This window comes from Leuresthes tenuis, unplaced genomic scaffold (assembly GCF_036924035.1).
Source record: "Leuresthes tenuis unplaced genomic scaffold, fLeuTen1.0.hap1 SCAF_6, whole genome shotgun sequence".
In the NCBI taxonomy this organism is placed as follows: Eukaryota; Metazoa; Chordata; class Actinopteri; order Atheriniformes; family Atherinopsidae; genus Leuresthes; species Leuresthes tenuis.
In genome coordinates, this window is record NW_027325360.1 from 1,004,063 (window position 1) to 1,018,346 (window position 14,284).

Here is a 14,284-nt window from a genome sequence, read left to right on the forward strand (position 1 = left end):
AGGAGGTCTGCAGAAGGCCTGCAGGAGGGCAGCAGGAGGTCTGCAGGAGGCCTGCAGGAGGTCTGCAGAAGGCCTGTAGGAGGTCTGCAGAAGGCCTGTAGGAGGCCTGCAGGAGGCCTGCAGAAGGCCTGCAGAAGGTCTGCAGGAGGGTAGCAGGAGGCCTGTAGGAGGTCTGCAGGAGGGTAGCAGGATCCAATCCTCTTCCTCAGGAAGTATAGGCGCTGGTGGGCCTTCTTAATGGTGGTGGAGCGCCAGGTGAGGGAGTCGGTCAGATGCACCCCGAGGTACTTGACTGAGGATAACGTCTCCATAGCTGCTCCATTTATGTAGAGGGGGGTTGTTGTCTCCTGCACCACCCTGTCAGCTCCTCCACCTCCTGCCTGTAATCGGCTCCCTGGGTGATGCATCCTGCTGTCATCTGCAAACTTCACCACCAGGTGATTCTTGTAGCTCTGCAGCCGGATGTCCTCAGTCTGAAGAGCAGTGGTCTGAGCACACAGTGGGGAGCCGGGGTTCAGGGTGATGGGGGGGGGGGGGGGGGGGGGTGTGCAGTTGTTCATCATGACACTCTGTGGTCTGCAGGTGAGGAAATCCAGGACCCAGTTGCATAGAGACCAGGAGGTTCCTAGTCCTGTCAACTTGGACACCAGTTTCTGCAGGATGATGGTATTAAATGCAGAACTTAAGTCGAGAAACAGCAGCCTCGCGTAGGAGTGCTTGATGTAGATACAGAGTCCCCCACCTCTTGTTTTCCCTGAGAGCCGCCGGTCTCTATCTGAGCGAAAAGCAACCGACCGTTGAGCTCGAAGTCGGGGTTGTTGTTGTTGTCTCCATTAGGACCAAGGCGCTGCAGCTGTGCATCTCCCGTTGTTATCCAGAGCCGGGCGTTGGGCAAAAAGAGCGATGGGGAAGCTGGCCTGCTAGCATTAGCGTTAGCTCTGGTTAGCAGACGGGTCTTCTTTCCCCTCTTCTGCTTCCTCGTACGCCGCCTTCTCTTGGCTCCGAGCTCAGGCCGGCACGGCGTGTTGTTGTTGTTTTTCTAGTCCGCAGCCTGCCGAGCAAAGCTTCGAGCTCCACAGAAAGCTGTAAAGACTATTGTTTAAGCGCACTAGTTCAGCTGAGCTGCACTTCATAGCTATAGCTGTAGAGCTAAGGTTGACCCGAACACCGAGAGCTGGAGGAGCCGCTGCGCTGCTGCCATTTTGAACACACACAGTAAAAAATGTATATTGTGAGTCTGAAAACACAACCTGAACATCTGGACACAGTCTTTCAAAAGTTCTTCTTGATCATTTTTTTTATAGTTTAGAACAAAATGTTCAGAAAGTCTTTTTTACTAAAAAGAAAAAAAAACATAAATATTAAACAGTAAAAGAAATACCTACGACACCTGTGTAAAAAGCACCAAAGATTACGTTCACGCTGCAGGAAAAATAGGCCCAAATCCGTCTGAACGCTTTAAATTTCAAGAATAATGACAAAGCGTGATGTAGAGACGCAGGACGCTTTCACCTGTGGTGCTAAATCAGGTTCATACCTGATGCTGACCTCAGTCTGAACGGTCACAACGCGTTTCATCACAATTCTGCGCCGGAGGAGGCGACACGCGGCGAGATCGAATGTAAACGATGGACGAAACAAGCATGGCGGACACCTTTGGTGGAGCCAATCAGTGGAAAGAAACTCAGGTTCACGACTTAATTAAAATCCTTGTAGCTTTGTCCTGGAAAACTTTACATTTGCTGACGTGTTGCGTTCATATTTACTGCTATAAACGCAGCGAGCTGCATGTGACATCATGTGACATCATGTGACATCATGTGACATCATGTCTTCTTCCGGTCTGATGGCGTCTCATTTAAATTATAACGTCAACAACCAACCACCTGCAGATGGAATGTGGCCAAAGACTTCGCCGCAATACCATGTTTGGGCGCTAGATGGCGCATGAGTCACTGTAGCGTCGACCCACGGAGACGCCGCCCCGACCCACGGAGACGCCGACCCACGGAGACGCCGCCCCAAACCCACGGAGACGCCGCCCCGGCCCACGGAGACGCCGCCCCGACCCACAGAGTTGGATCCATTGGCGGGGAAGGCTGGTAAACCCAAACAGGTAGTGACGGTGAACTTTGACCTCTGCCGCTGTTCATGACATCTTCAAGTCACCTTCTGGGGTAGGTGGACCATGTTCCAGCAGCTGTGGCCTAAAGGCTGTTGGCGCCCGTCGTGGCGGTAACTCGAGGACCCGCTGGTGGACGCCAGCGGTGAGGGAAACATCTGACCGGTACCGAGCGGCTGAAAGGGCTGAGGACTTCAGTGAGGCCGAGGAGCAGGACTTTGGCTCCAGAGAGGTTCTGGCAGGGAGTGAAACGGTCCGTCCCGGGTTGGCCCGGGTGGAGAAATGCTGACCTAAACTGAGGAGCACTTTAAGGATCTCCTCAATAAGCCAGAGTTTCCTCCACAGAGGCGAAGGCAGGAGTGCGGGGTACCGGAGTCTCTTTTATGGTCACAGCTGGGTCCACATTGTTGGTCCAAAGTGGTTCTGGGTTACGGTGTTGGACTCCACCAGGGCTGCCCCTCGTCTCCGGTCCTCTTGAGTCTGAGGCGGTGGTTCTGACCCTCCGGGTCAGGCTGAGTCTCTGCCTCAGCTGGAGCAGTTTCAGCATCTCTGGTTCTGGTTCTCAGTGATGGTGAGTTGGATCAGAGATGGACAGACGGATCGGGGCTTCGTCAGCAGTAATGAGGGCGCTGCTCCGGTCCGTTTGGTGAAGCTGAGCCGGAAGGAGAAGCTTTCAGGTTCCTGCTCCATCTTTGTTCCAACCCTCACCTGCTCACAGATCTGGGTTCTGACCCAAAGAAGGAGGTCCTGGATAAGGAAGGAGAAGCTTTCGGGTTCCTGCTTTAGTGGAAGCTGCCGATAACAGGAAAGTATCTGAACAGTTAAACCACCAACGGAACGAGTCGCCAGCATGAGGCTAAAAGCAGGTAGATTCTCAGCTCATGATCAGTGATGTAGGCAGAAGGAAAAGTTTCTGGGAGCTGTGCTTCTCCGGGTTTGTTCTTTACCGTAGAAAACCGAGCTTTAGGTGACTTTAGGTGCACACACAGACATGTAAGCAGACGGCTAAGACTCTGTTTGTGTGTGCAGGTCACAGTATGGCTCAGGCAGGACAGATGGACTACTCTAAAGCATGGGAGCAGTACTATAAGAAGCTAGGCAAGTCCACCCACCACACACATTAAGCTGCTTCCAGGCTCCTCGGCTCTCTGGCGGACAGGTTCAGGTTGTGTTTCCGGTGTTAGGTTTGGGCTCATTGAGAAGCAGCAGTTTAACAGATGTGTGTTTGTGTGTTTGCAGGTCAGCAGAACCAGCCTCAGAGCTTGATGACGGACTACAGTAAGGCCTGGGAAGACTACTACAAGAAACAGAGTACGGCAGCTGAATGCGTGTCCTCTGCTGTCGCCCTGAGGCCCAGAACATGTTCACATGTGGGGGCCGGCGCTCAGCGGAGGAAACCGAACTAAAGAAAAGCATAAAACCATATCCGTGCTGTGAAACGTCAGGCTTCATAGTCCCTCAGTTTAAGGTCACATTCACATGAATCTACACTTCAGGACGTGGATTCTCGGATGATGCGTCTCTTCAACAGTCGCTTGTAAAACCGTGTCGACGCGTTATTACAGCCTCGGTTGTTCCGTGTTGTCACCTGACGGTAGCAAGGTTCCACCATTGGACCAGCTACAAAACGTAAAATGGTTAAAGTTTAAATGGCTGCTCACCTGTTGTTGGGGAGGACGTCCATCTGATTTTTATGACACCTAGCCTGGCTTTCAAAGTATTTCAGAGGAGTGTATGCGTAGCTTTTAGAGACCGGACTGATAACCCAGTAAAACATGAAAAGTAGCACCAGCAAGAGCCATAACCAAGTAGTTTTTAATGCCTGAACATAACCAAGTAGTTTTTAATGCCTGAACATAACCAAGTAGTTTTTAATGCCTGAACATAACCAAGTAGCTTTTAATGCCTGAACATAACCAAGTAGTTTTTAATGCTCAAACGTAACCAAGTAGTTTTTACCTGAACATAACCAAGTAGTTTTTAATGCCTGAACATAACCATGTAGTTTTTAATGCCTGAACATAACCAAGTAGTTTTAATGCCTGAACATAACCAAGTAGCTTTTACCTGAACATAACCAAGTAGCTTTTAATGCCTGAACATAACCAAGTAGTTTTTAATGCCTGAACATAACCAAGTAGTTTTAATTCCTAAACATAACAAAGTAGCTTTTAATGCTCAAACGTAACCAAGTAGTTTTTAATGCCTGAACATAACCAAGTAGTTTTTAATGCCTGAACATAACCAAGTAGTTTTTAATGCCTGAACATAACCAAGTAGTTTTTAATGCCTGAACATAACCAAGTAGTTTTTAATGCCTGAACATAACCAAGTAGCTTTTACCTGAACATGACCAAGTAGATTTTAATGCATGAACATAACCAAGTAGTTTTAATTCCTAAACATAACAAAGTAGCTTTTAATGCTCAAACGTAACCAAGTAGTTTTTAATGCTCAAACGTAACCAAGTAGTTTTTAATGCTCAAACGTAACCAAGTAGTTTTTAATGCCTGAACATAACCAAGTAGCTTTTACCTGAACATAACCAAGTAGTTTTAATTCCTAAACATAACAAAGTAGCTTTTAATGCTCAAACGTAACCAAGTAATTTTTAATGCCTGAACATAACCAAGTAGCTTTTACCTGAACATGACCAAGTAGCTTTTAATACCTGAACATAACCAAGTAGTTTTTAATGCCTGAACATAACCAAGTAGTTTTTAATGCTTGAACATAACCAAGTAGCTTTACCTGAACATAACCAAGTAGCTTTTAATGCCTGAACATAACCAAGTAGCTTTTAATGCTCAAACGTAACCAAGTAGCTTTTAATGCCTGAACATAACCAAGTAGTTTTTAATGCCTGAACATAACCAAGTAGTTTTTAATGCCTGAACATAACCAAGTAGTTTTTAATGCCTGAACATAACCAAGTAGTTTTTAATGCCTGAACATAACCAAGTAGTTTTTAATGCCTGAACATAACCAAGTAGTTTTTAATGCCTGAACATAACCAAGTAGCTTTTAATGCCTGAACATAACCAAGTAGCTTTTAATGCCTGAACATAACCAAGTAGCTTTTAATGCCTGAACATAACCAAGTAGCTTTTACCTGAACATAACCAAGTAGCTTTTAATGCTTGAACGTAACCAAGTAGCTTTTAATGCTTAAACGTAACCAAGTAGCTTTTAATGCTTAAACGTAACCAAGTACTTTTTAATGTCTGAACATAACCAAGTAGTTTTTAATGCCTGAACATAACCAAGTAGTTTTTAATGCCTGAACATAACCAAGTAGTTTTTAATGCCTGAACATAACCAAGTAGTTTTTAATGCCTGAACATAACCAAGTAGTTTTTAATGCCTGAACATAACCAAGTAGCTTTTACCTGAACATGACCAAGTAGATTTTAATGCATGAACATAACCAAGTAGTTTTAATTCCTAAACATAACAAAGTAGCTTTTAATGCTCAAACGTAACCAAGTAGTTTTTAATGCTCAAACGTAACCAAGTAGTTTTTAATGCCTGAACATAACCAAGTAGCTTTTACCTGAACATAACCAAGTAGTTTTAATTCCTAAACATAACAAAGTAGCTTTTAATGCTCAAACGTAACCAAGTAATTTTTAATGCCTGAACATAACCAAGTAGCTTTTACCTGAACATGACCAAGTAGCTTTTAATACCTGAACATAACCAAGTAGTTTTTAATGCCTGAACATAACCAAGTAGTTTTTAATGCTTGAACATAACCAAGTAGCTTTACCTGAACATAACCAAGTAGCTTTTAATGCCTGAACATAACCAAGTAGCTTTTAATGCTCAAACGTAACCAAGTAGCTTTTAATGCCTGAACATAACCAAGTAGTTTTTAATGCCTGAACATAACCAAGTAGTTTTTAATGCCTGAACATAACCAAGTAGTTTTTAATGCCTGAACATAACCAAGTAGTTTTTAATGCCTGAACATAACCAAGTAGTTTTTAATGCCTGAACATAACCAAGTAGTTTTTAATGCCTGAACATAACCAAGTAGCTTTTAATGCCTGAACATAACCAAGTAGCTTTTAATGCCTGAACATAACCAAGTAGCTTTTAATGCCTGAACATAACCAAGTAGCTTTTACCTGAACATAACCAAGTAGCTTTTAATGCTTGAACGTAACCAAGTAGCTTTTAATGCTTAAACGTAACCAAGTAGCTTTTAATGCTTAAACGTAACCAAGTACTTTTTAATGTCTGAACATAACCAAGTAGTTTTTAATGCCTGAACATGACCAAGTAGCTTTTAATGCCTGAACATAACCAAGTAGCTTTTAATGCTCAAACGTAACCAAGTAGTTTTTAATGCGTGAACATAACCAAGTAGCTTTTGCCTGAACATAACCAAGTAGCTTTTAATGCCTAAACATAACCAAGTAGTTTTTAATGCCTGAACATAACCAAGTAGTTTTTAATGCCTGAACATAACCAAGTAGCTTTTAATGCTTAAACGTAACCAAGTACTTTTTAATGTCTGAACATAACCAAGTAGCTTTTAATTCCTGAACATAACCATGTAGCTTTTAATGCCTGAACATAACAAGTAGCTTTTAATGCTCAAACGTAACCAAGTAGTTTTTAATTCGTGAACATAACCAAGTAGCTTTTGCCTGAACATAACCAAGTAGCTTTTAATGCCTAAACATAACCAAGTAGTTTTTAATGCCTGAACATAACCAAGTAGTATTTAATGCCTAAACATAACCAAGTCATTTTTAATGCCTGCCTCAAATCCTGGCCAATAAGAGATATTCATAATGAGTCTCATCAGGTGGAAGAAGACAGAGATGCAGACATTTTGTTTTATTTCATGAAAGTAGTTCCAAATGAAAAGTTTCGGAATATCATAAAACTCTTCAAATGTAAACTGTGATTTAACTTAAATTCAGTCAGTAAAAGCTGTTTGATAAATTTCCACCTGAAGCCATAACTTTAATGTTTCTCACAGTAAAATCATTCATAGCATAAATATGTTATTTTGCAGATTAATTAGATTCCTTTTGATGGAATGTTGATGACTTGTGTGTCGCAGGTCAGTCATCTCAGCAGAGTTCGGTGCCAGACTACACTGCAGCGTTAGCAGAATACTACAGACAGCAGCCCTACCTGTGGAACCCCGCCCAGATACAGGTAACACACCTGCTGCAGGGTCCATTCAGCTCCCAACACAACAGGATACAGTCCATTCAGCTCCCAACACAACAGAATACAGTCCATTCAGCTCCCAACACACAACAGAATACATAATTTCTTTAATTTTATTAGAAATGCCACATTTTTGGAATAAAAGCCTTTTTAACAGTGTGTATCCAACTTCTCAGACTGAACCGTGGAAGCGGTCAGTTCACGCTTCGTTGCCCTGGTGACTCAGACGCGTTTAACAGTGATGTCATTTCCTGTTTCTTCAGGATCACTAGAGGCTCCTCCCTCACCGGCTCAAGGCCTGAGACGGTCGTCTACAGCAACCGAATCGGGGTTTCCAAGCAACGCTCTGCCGCTTCCTCCTTCCTTTTTGTAGAGAAAACTAAGGATTAACTGAAAAATCACGAACTCTTTTCTTTCTGTTTTTTAACCTTACAAAGTTGACATTTTGTCGGGCAGATTTTTTTGGACTAGCCTCTGGTCTCCACAGCGTAGACCTGGTTTTTCTTTTGTTTTTGTTTTTTTATCAAACTTGAACTTAAAGATGTATCAGTGTGGCTTTGAACAAAACAAATCCAGTATAATCTATATTTTGTCTAGTTTTATTTTCCAATAAGAAAACGGTATAAGGCTTAGCAGTCTTGAGTAAGAAAATCAGATATTATTATTATTATTATTATTCTGTTCATGATAATGTTTTAAAGCATGCGTCACGTTGTGTGTTGACTCTCAGTTATTTTTTTTATTTCGGCATAGAAATATTTTAATAGCATTGGATGGAAATGTGATGTTTTACCGTTGGAGACAAAACTGTATTTTGTACTAAATCCGTGCTCGCTGGGTCTGTTCTCAATCTAATTTTACCTGTTTAGTCGCCATCTTGGAGGTGCAATGATGCGTTTATTGTTTTCTTTTGGTTTGATGATGATAGTTTTTATTCCTGTATCTCTATAGTGATCTCTTTAGGTTTTATGATGTAATGATGAATAAATGACGATTTATATTGCGTTGTCTAAAGCCAGACCTCTCTGTGGTCAAACACTTTGTGTCTTCACAGAATTTAACCTCAAGCAGACACCATGTTTCCCCACCTCCACTTTTATTACAAAAAGGGGGGATTTACTACTTTCTTACAGCGGAAAACTTAATTGTTGTTGCTAGTTCTGCATTTCTACTTTGCTGAGTTGTTTCCGGCAAAATATTCAGAGCTGAATGATGAAGTAATTGACATTAGCGATTTATTAGCCGAACAAGCACAAAAGCGAACAGGTTTGTTTTACCTCAGCCGTGTGTTAGCAAGATGAATGTTTCCGTTTGTTAGCTGAATGTAGAATGGAGAATCTGTGCTGTCTGAACATTGCATTGGCTGCTTTTTGATATCTTTTTTTTTGTGTTACAGATTTATTTGTGAATGCGTGTCGAAAATAAAGCGATGTGTAGTTATTAGCTAAACATGTGCGCTGGCATAAGTTTTCATTATGCCGCACTCATGACGCGTCACGTGCAGCGAAAGGTTTGAAACATTCTTGTTGGCGTGATTGGTTAAAATTCCAGCATGGAAATAGTTTAATTTCATAATACCAAGAGATCCAGTATTTCCTAATATATCATTCACAAGTCTACTAATAAATAAATCTGCTATTATTCTGTTTTGATTTGCTAAAAAACTATCAAAAACTGCACTTTTTAGGCTTAGCGGTTATCTTGTCTGCGTTAAACACTGGGCTAGCATCGAAAGATTAGTCAGCGTTAGCAAAATGGTCACATAGGGCGTGATATATCAATCAAATCTACTAATACTCTGTTTGGACTTGCTTACAAACTGCCAAAATCTGCCCGTTTTAGGCTCGACGGTACTCTACTTCATCTATATTGCTAGCATAGCATAAGGAATTAGCATTAGCAGGTTTTCGTCAGCTTATCGTTGCATTATTATGTAAGCATTAGAAAAACATTTGTTAGCCTTCCAGAATTTAACTGTTGTTAATTTGGCATTACAAATACGACATTTTGTTAAGGAAGAAGAAGGTAGCAGGACTGTGAAAAACTCAGACAAAATGGCTCCAAAGAAGCTGTGTTGGTGTTAACATTTAAATATGATCACTATCACAGTTAAATCCCTTCAATTATCAACTAGAACTGGCTAACAACCTGCCAAAAACACTTTTTATGCGTAATATCCCCTCTGTCTGCTTTAATCGTATGGCTAGGATTGAATAAAGAGTCCGCTTTAGCGAATGCAGCATTAGCTGAATTTTTGTTAGCTTAGAAAACATTAGCTCAACCGTATCTATCTCAGAGTGGTGCTAAATGTTCGGTAGCTTAGTTAGCTGGCTTTTGTGTGCAAGCTGTATGTTGTGAGTATATTTGGGCTGGACTGTGCTCGTCAACATGCCGTTGTTGTGTTGCTGTTGTGTACTTGCACAAATTTAGGTGTATTTTGCTTTTCCAAATCCAGCAGAATTTTGGATCTACTGATTAACTTGTTTAACGCACATTTGCTCAAATTTGAGGACTTTTCTTTTTTAGTAAGATTTGAGTCCTAGTTATCAATAACATCCTTTTTTAAATTCACACCTTATTTGTATCTTTGTCCAAGTATGATTCCACCTCTGTTCTTCCTCAGCAGGAAGTGTTAGCCAAATGTTGTCCGTTAGCTGCGTGTTGTGTGTCTGCGGAGGCCAGGTTATGCTAGCTTGCGGAGCCCAGGCTATGCTAGCTTGCGGAGGCCAGGCTATGCTAGCTTGCGGAGGCCAGGCTATGCTAGCTTGCTGAGACTTGATGGATTTGTTTAGTGTTTGTGTGAATTAAAATTTAAATGTGTGTAACTTTAAGGGTGTAATTCCAGCCTGAGCGGTGTAATGTGTCCGTTTGCGTAGTGTGTTATCTGCGGGTTTTCTAAACTTTGTGTGTTTCCGACCACAGAGAGGTTTGTCTTCTATAGGGAGATCTGGCTGTTATTGAGCTGAATATTGAATTAGTGGTTCTGCTTTCTGTACGTGTGATAATGCTTAAAATGACGACGATAATAATGAGTTCCTCTGTTCAGGGGTCTATTTAAATCTTATGAATATTCAGTTTGTTGATGAGATACTATGGTTTGTGTAAATTTCCACTCTGGCGGGTGCTCTTCAGTTAAAAATGTACTTTTTTGTCCTGTTAAAAATGATATTGTTTAATTTACATGTTGTGTCTAACCAATTTGCAAAAACAAGCTGTGTGTTATATTCTCAAGACTGCTAGGCTAACTTTCTCTGTTTCTTCTCCTCGTCTGCCTGCTGCCACGCTCAGAAGGTGACGGGATTTGTTGCTTTTCGGCACATCTTTAATTGGACCAGAAGCGTGGCGAGCTCAGCCGTCACAGGTGTGTTGTGGTCCTGCTCCTTGCTGGCGTGGCAGCCCCAAGGCGAGGAGGGCTGTAGTGACGGGGCTAACCCCCTCCCCACCCCAAGAATCATTAGAATGGCCGGAGTGGACTTGGCTGGTGTCTGGTTCTGGTTCCTGGTTCACTGTGGACTGTTTGCACCAGCAGGGCCATGCCAAACCTCCCAGAGCCGGCCTCACCACACCTGTCCACTGCTGCGTGAAGCTTCCTAGTCCTGACTTCCTGTCCTGAAGCTGGGAGATGGGGAGCCTTTGGTTTCATGGTTTCTGTTATTTTTCTAATGGACAGACGTCCTAACTGTAACCTGCAGATTTTTCTATTAGATTCTATTGACAGAGTTGTGTATGAACCCAAGCCACAAGACTGTCGGTGGCCGAGGAAGATGATGATGATTAATATGAGGGCTAATAAACAGGCTCATTCTTTCTGACTTGGTGTTTCCTCTTTTGGGTGCAGAACACACACCTGGAACTGGATTCTTACATTTGAAATATTTGCTGTGATATAAAACATAGTTTGGAATTTAAATGAGACCAAACAAATGATTTCTCCGCTTCAGACAGTTTTTATGATGTAAATGTGAACTAATCCAGGGATGCAGAGCGCTTTCATTCGAGCTGGAATCATCTTTATGAGCGGAAATGATAGAATTGAACAGAGAAAATACAAATAGTTTAACCTTGTTAATAAGTCTGCTTAGATTGGACCGTTCAGGTGACCCAAAAGGTTCTGATTTTCAGAAGCATTCGTTGGGTTGAAAAGTAGCTCATGAGTGCAGGATGAGTCATGATCACTTTCCATCTCCAACAGATCCCTGAATAAGAGTAAATAAATAAATAATCCCTACCAAAGGTAACGATAAGGATCTGAAAGCTTTAAGAGGCGTTAAAGCACATAAACGGGCCCAAACTGTTGTTCACCGAAGCTAATAAATATGATTAAACCGTTTCAGATTTAATTTTCTTTAAGATTCGTTCAGATGAACTGAACCGAGTTCGGAGCCGTTAAAATGTTCTGATCAAACTGCAGCGACTTTGGGCTTCTTACCTGGAAGCTTCTGGACTCCAAAGCAGGTGAGATTAAGCTGTCCTTGGCTCTGCCTGTCCGTTTTTCAGAGATTATTCCTGTTTTTAGGGATTCAGAAGCGTTTATCTGGACCTTTTGGGATCATTTAGAGGCCAAGGAGACCGGCACATGTGGTCTGAAGTAAGAAGTTGGGCCTTTATCCACCTTTAAAGGTTCAGATCTGAAGCTCCAGGCCAGACTCGAACCTTAACTCCATCCTTATGTTTTTACAGCTCTGTGCTCTCGGAGCTCGTCTGATTCTCCGAGGTTTTGCTTCATTTCCACCACAGAATCGGCTTCCTTCAGACTGAGCTTCTGTCGGGTCAAACTTTCATCGGAGGGTCGGTTTAGCTCCTCGTGTTCGGACACGAAAAGTGGGAGTTATCATTTATTCATGTTCCCAGAGCGCAGGCAGATGGTCCGGCTGACAGTGATGTCATCTGTCATTAGGCCCTTACTGTAATCAAGCACCGGCCCCCAGGGGGCCGATAAAGGCCGGCATCAGTGTGGCCCCTGAACACCGAATACTTTCAGGCCTCCCGGCCCCCGAAAGCCTCCCGAACAGAAAGAAACGCGCCTCCATTCTTCTTCTTCTTCTTTGGTTTAGTTTGAGCAGCTGATTCAATGTGGAAATGAGTCGGTTTATAAATGAGAGGATTCTTGTGTTTCATCTTTGAGGAGAGGACAGTCTTTCTAACTTTAACAAAAAACACTTCCTATTTATTCTTATTATATATATAAATAAAATTACATTATTCGCCCAAAGAAACCAAATCAGGCTTCAAAATGAAGTGTTTTTGTCTTGAGGACTTTTTGGGAACTGAGGACTTTTTGGGATGTTTAACAGAATTGATTTGAAAAGTGGGAACATTTTCAGACTTTAGACCTTTCAGCAAATTAGTTTTAAAACTGATGAAATGTGTAGAATTAAAGATTTTAGGTCATTTTCGGGACACTTTGGTTAAAACTGAGGACACTGGGTTGGAAATCATTTGTACAAAGTGAGGACTTTATTTTTCAAAAGGTGAGAAAAAGGGAAATTTACACCTTTCAGGAAACTGTTTGCAAAGTTCTGAGATTTGGAGAAAGTGAGACTTTGGAAAAAGCCTGAAAATAATAAGATAAGAAATGAAAGACCGGCCCAGGCAGAGGTTTCCCCCCCGCTAACATCAGATATAAGGAACATATGAGCAAAAAGGTCGGATTCAGGCAGCGTGAACCGAAGGCTGCAACCAAAGACGTTTCAGAATAATAATAATAATAATAATTATTATAATAATAATAATGATAATTATAATAATGATAATAACAATAATAATAATAATGATGATAATAACAATAATAATAATAATAATGATAATAACAATAATAATAATAATAATAATTATAATAATGATAATAACAATAATAATAATAATAATGATAATAATAATTATTATTATTATAATAATAACAATAATAATTATAATAATAATGATAATAATAATAATAATAATGATAATAACAATAATAATAATGATAATAATAATGATAATGATAATAATGATGATAATAATGATAATAATCAGCTGAGGATGTTTTTGTTTTGTGGAAAATGGAAATATATTGTTTAAAGTGTGGCTCTGACGCAGAACGGGAGTTTTTTGTTGGAAATGCAGGTTTGTTTTGGGGAAACCGCGGGCTTTCAGCTGCCTGAGGGTCAGAGCTGCTTCAGATTGGGACGGGTCCTGATGGAGCATTATCCCCCGCCGGGTCCCCACAGAGGCAGCAGGACGGGCAGCAGTGTGCTGCAGAGTGTTGGTGGTCATAAAGTACAGGAAGCAGCTCGGTAAGTACCGATGAACCTGATTAAACATTAAAGAAATGGGGATCTGGAGCGAGTCCAAACGCTTTCCCTGAAGCTCGGGGACCAGCCATAAACTGTCTGCCTGCCTCCATCCTTCGCCACAAGTGTGACATCTGAGCTCCTCAGAGGAGGCGCCGCCCATCAGCAGCTCCTCAGAGGAGGCGCCCAGCAGCAGCTCCTCAGAGGAGGCGCCCAGCAGCAGCTCCTCAGAGGAGGCGCCCAGCAGCCGCTCCTCAGAGGAGGCGCCGCCCATCAGCAGCTCCTCAGAGGAGGCGCCCATCAGCAGCTCCTCAGAGGAGGCGCCCATCAGCAGCTCCTCAGAGGAGGCGCCCATCAGCAGCTCCTCAGAGGAGGCGCCCAGCAGCAGCTCCTCAGAGGAGGCGCCCATCAGCAGCTCCTCAGAGGAGGCGCCGCCCATCAGCAGCTCCTCAGAGGAGGCGCCCAGCAGCCGCTCCTCAGAGGAGGCGCCGCCCAGCAGCTCCTCAGAGGAGGCGCCCAGCAGCCGCTCCTCAGAGGAGGCGCCCATCAGCAGCTCCTCAGAGGAGGCGCCGCCCAGCAGCTCCTCAGAGGAGGCGCCCAGCAGCCGCTCCTCAGAGGAGGCGCCCAGCAGCAGCTCCTCAGAGGAGGCGCCCAGCAGCAGCTCCTCAGAGGAGGCGCCGCCCATCAGCAGCTCCTCAGA

At 42.8% G+C, this 14,284-nt stretch overlaps 1 protein-coding gene across 3 annotated transcripts in view; it reads left to right on the forward strand.

The window, feature by feature from the left end:
* The window catches only part of LOC140309317 (far upstream element-binding protein 3-like), a 25,258-nt gene extending 14,134 nt beyond the window's left edge, over nt 1-11,124 (forward strand). The window contains exons 8-12 of one of the 3 annotated variants that reach the window (XR_011916367.1): nt 3,152-3,220; nt 3,362-3,433; nt 7,200-7,297; nt 7,576-9,994; nt 10,043-11,124. Coding sequence is in view for 2 of the 3 variants with exons in the window: in XM_072387148.1 (XP_072243249.1) it covers nt 3,152-3,220; nt 3,362-3,433; nt 7,200-7,297; nt 7,576-7,584 (248 nt within the window). In the remaining variant the exon portion in view is untranslated. Of the gene's footprint in view, nt 1-3,151; nt 3,221-3,361; nt 3,434-7,199; nt 7,298-7,575 lie in introns of all 3 variants that reach the window. The other 2 variants (XM_072387148.1, XM_072387149.1) reach the window with 2 other exon arrangements.
* The last annotated feature ends 3,160 nt before the right edge of the window (nt 11,125-14,284 follow it).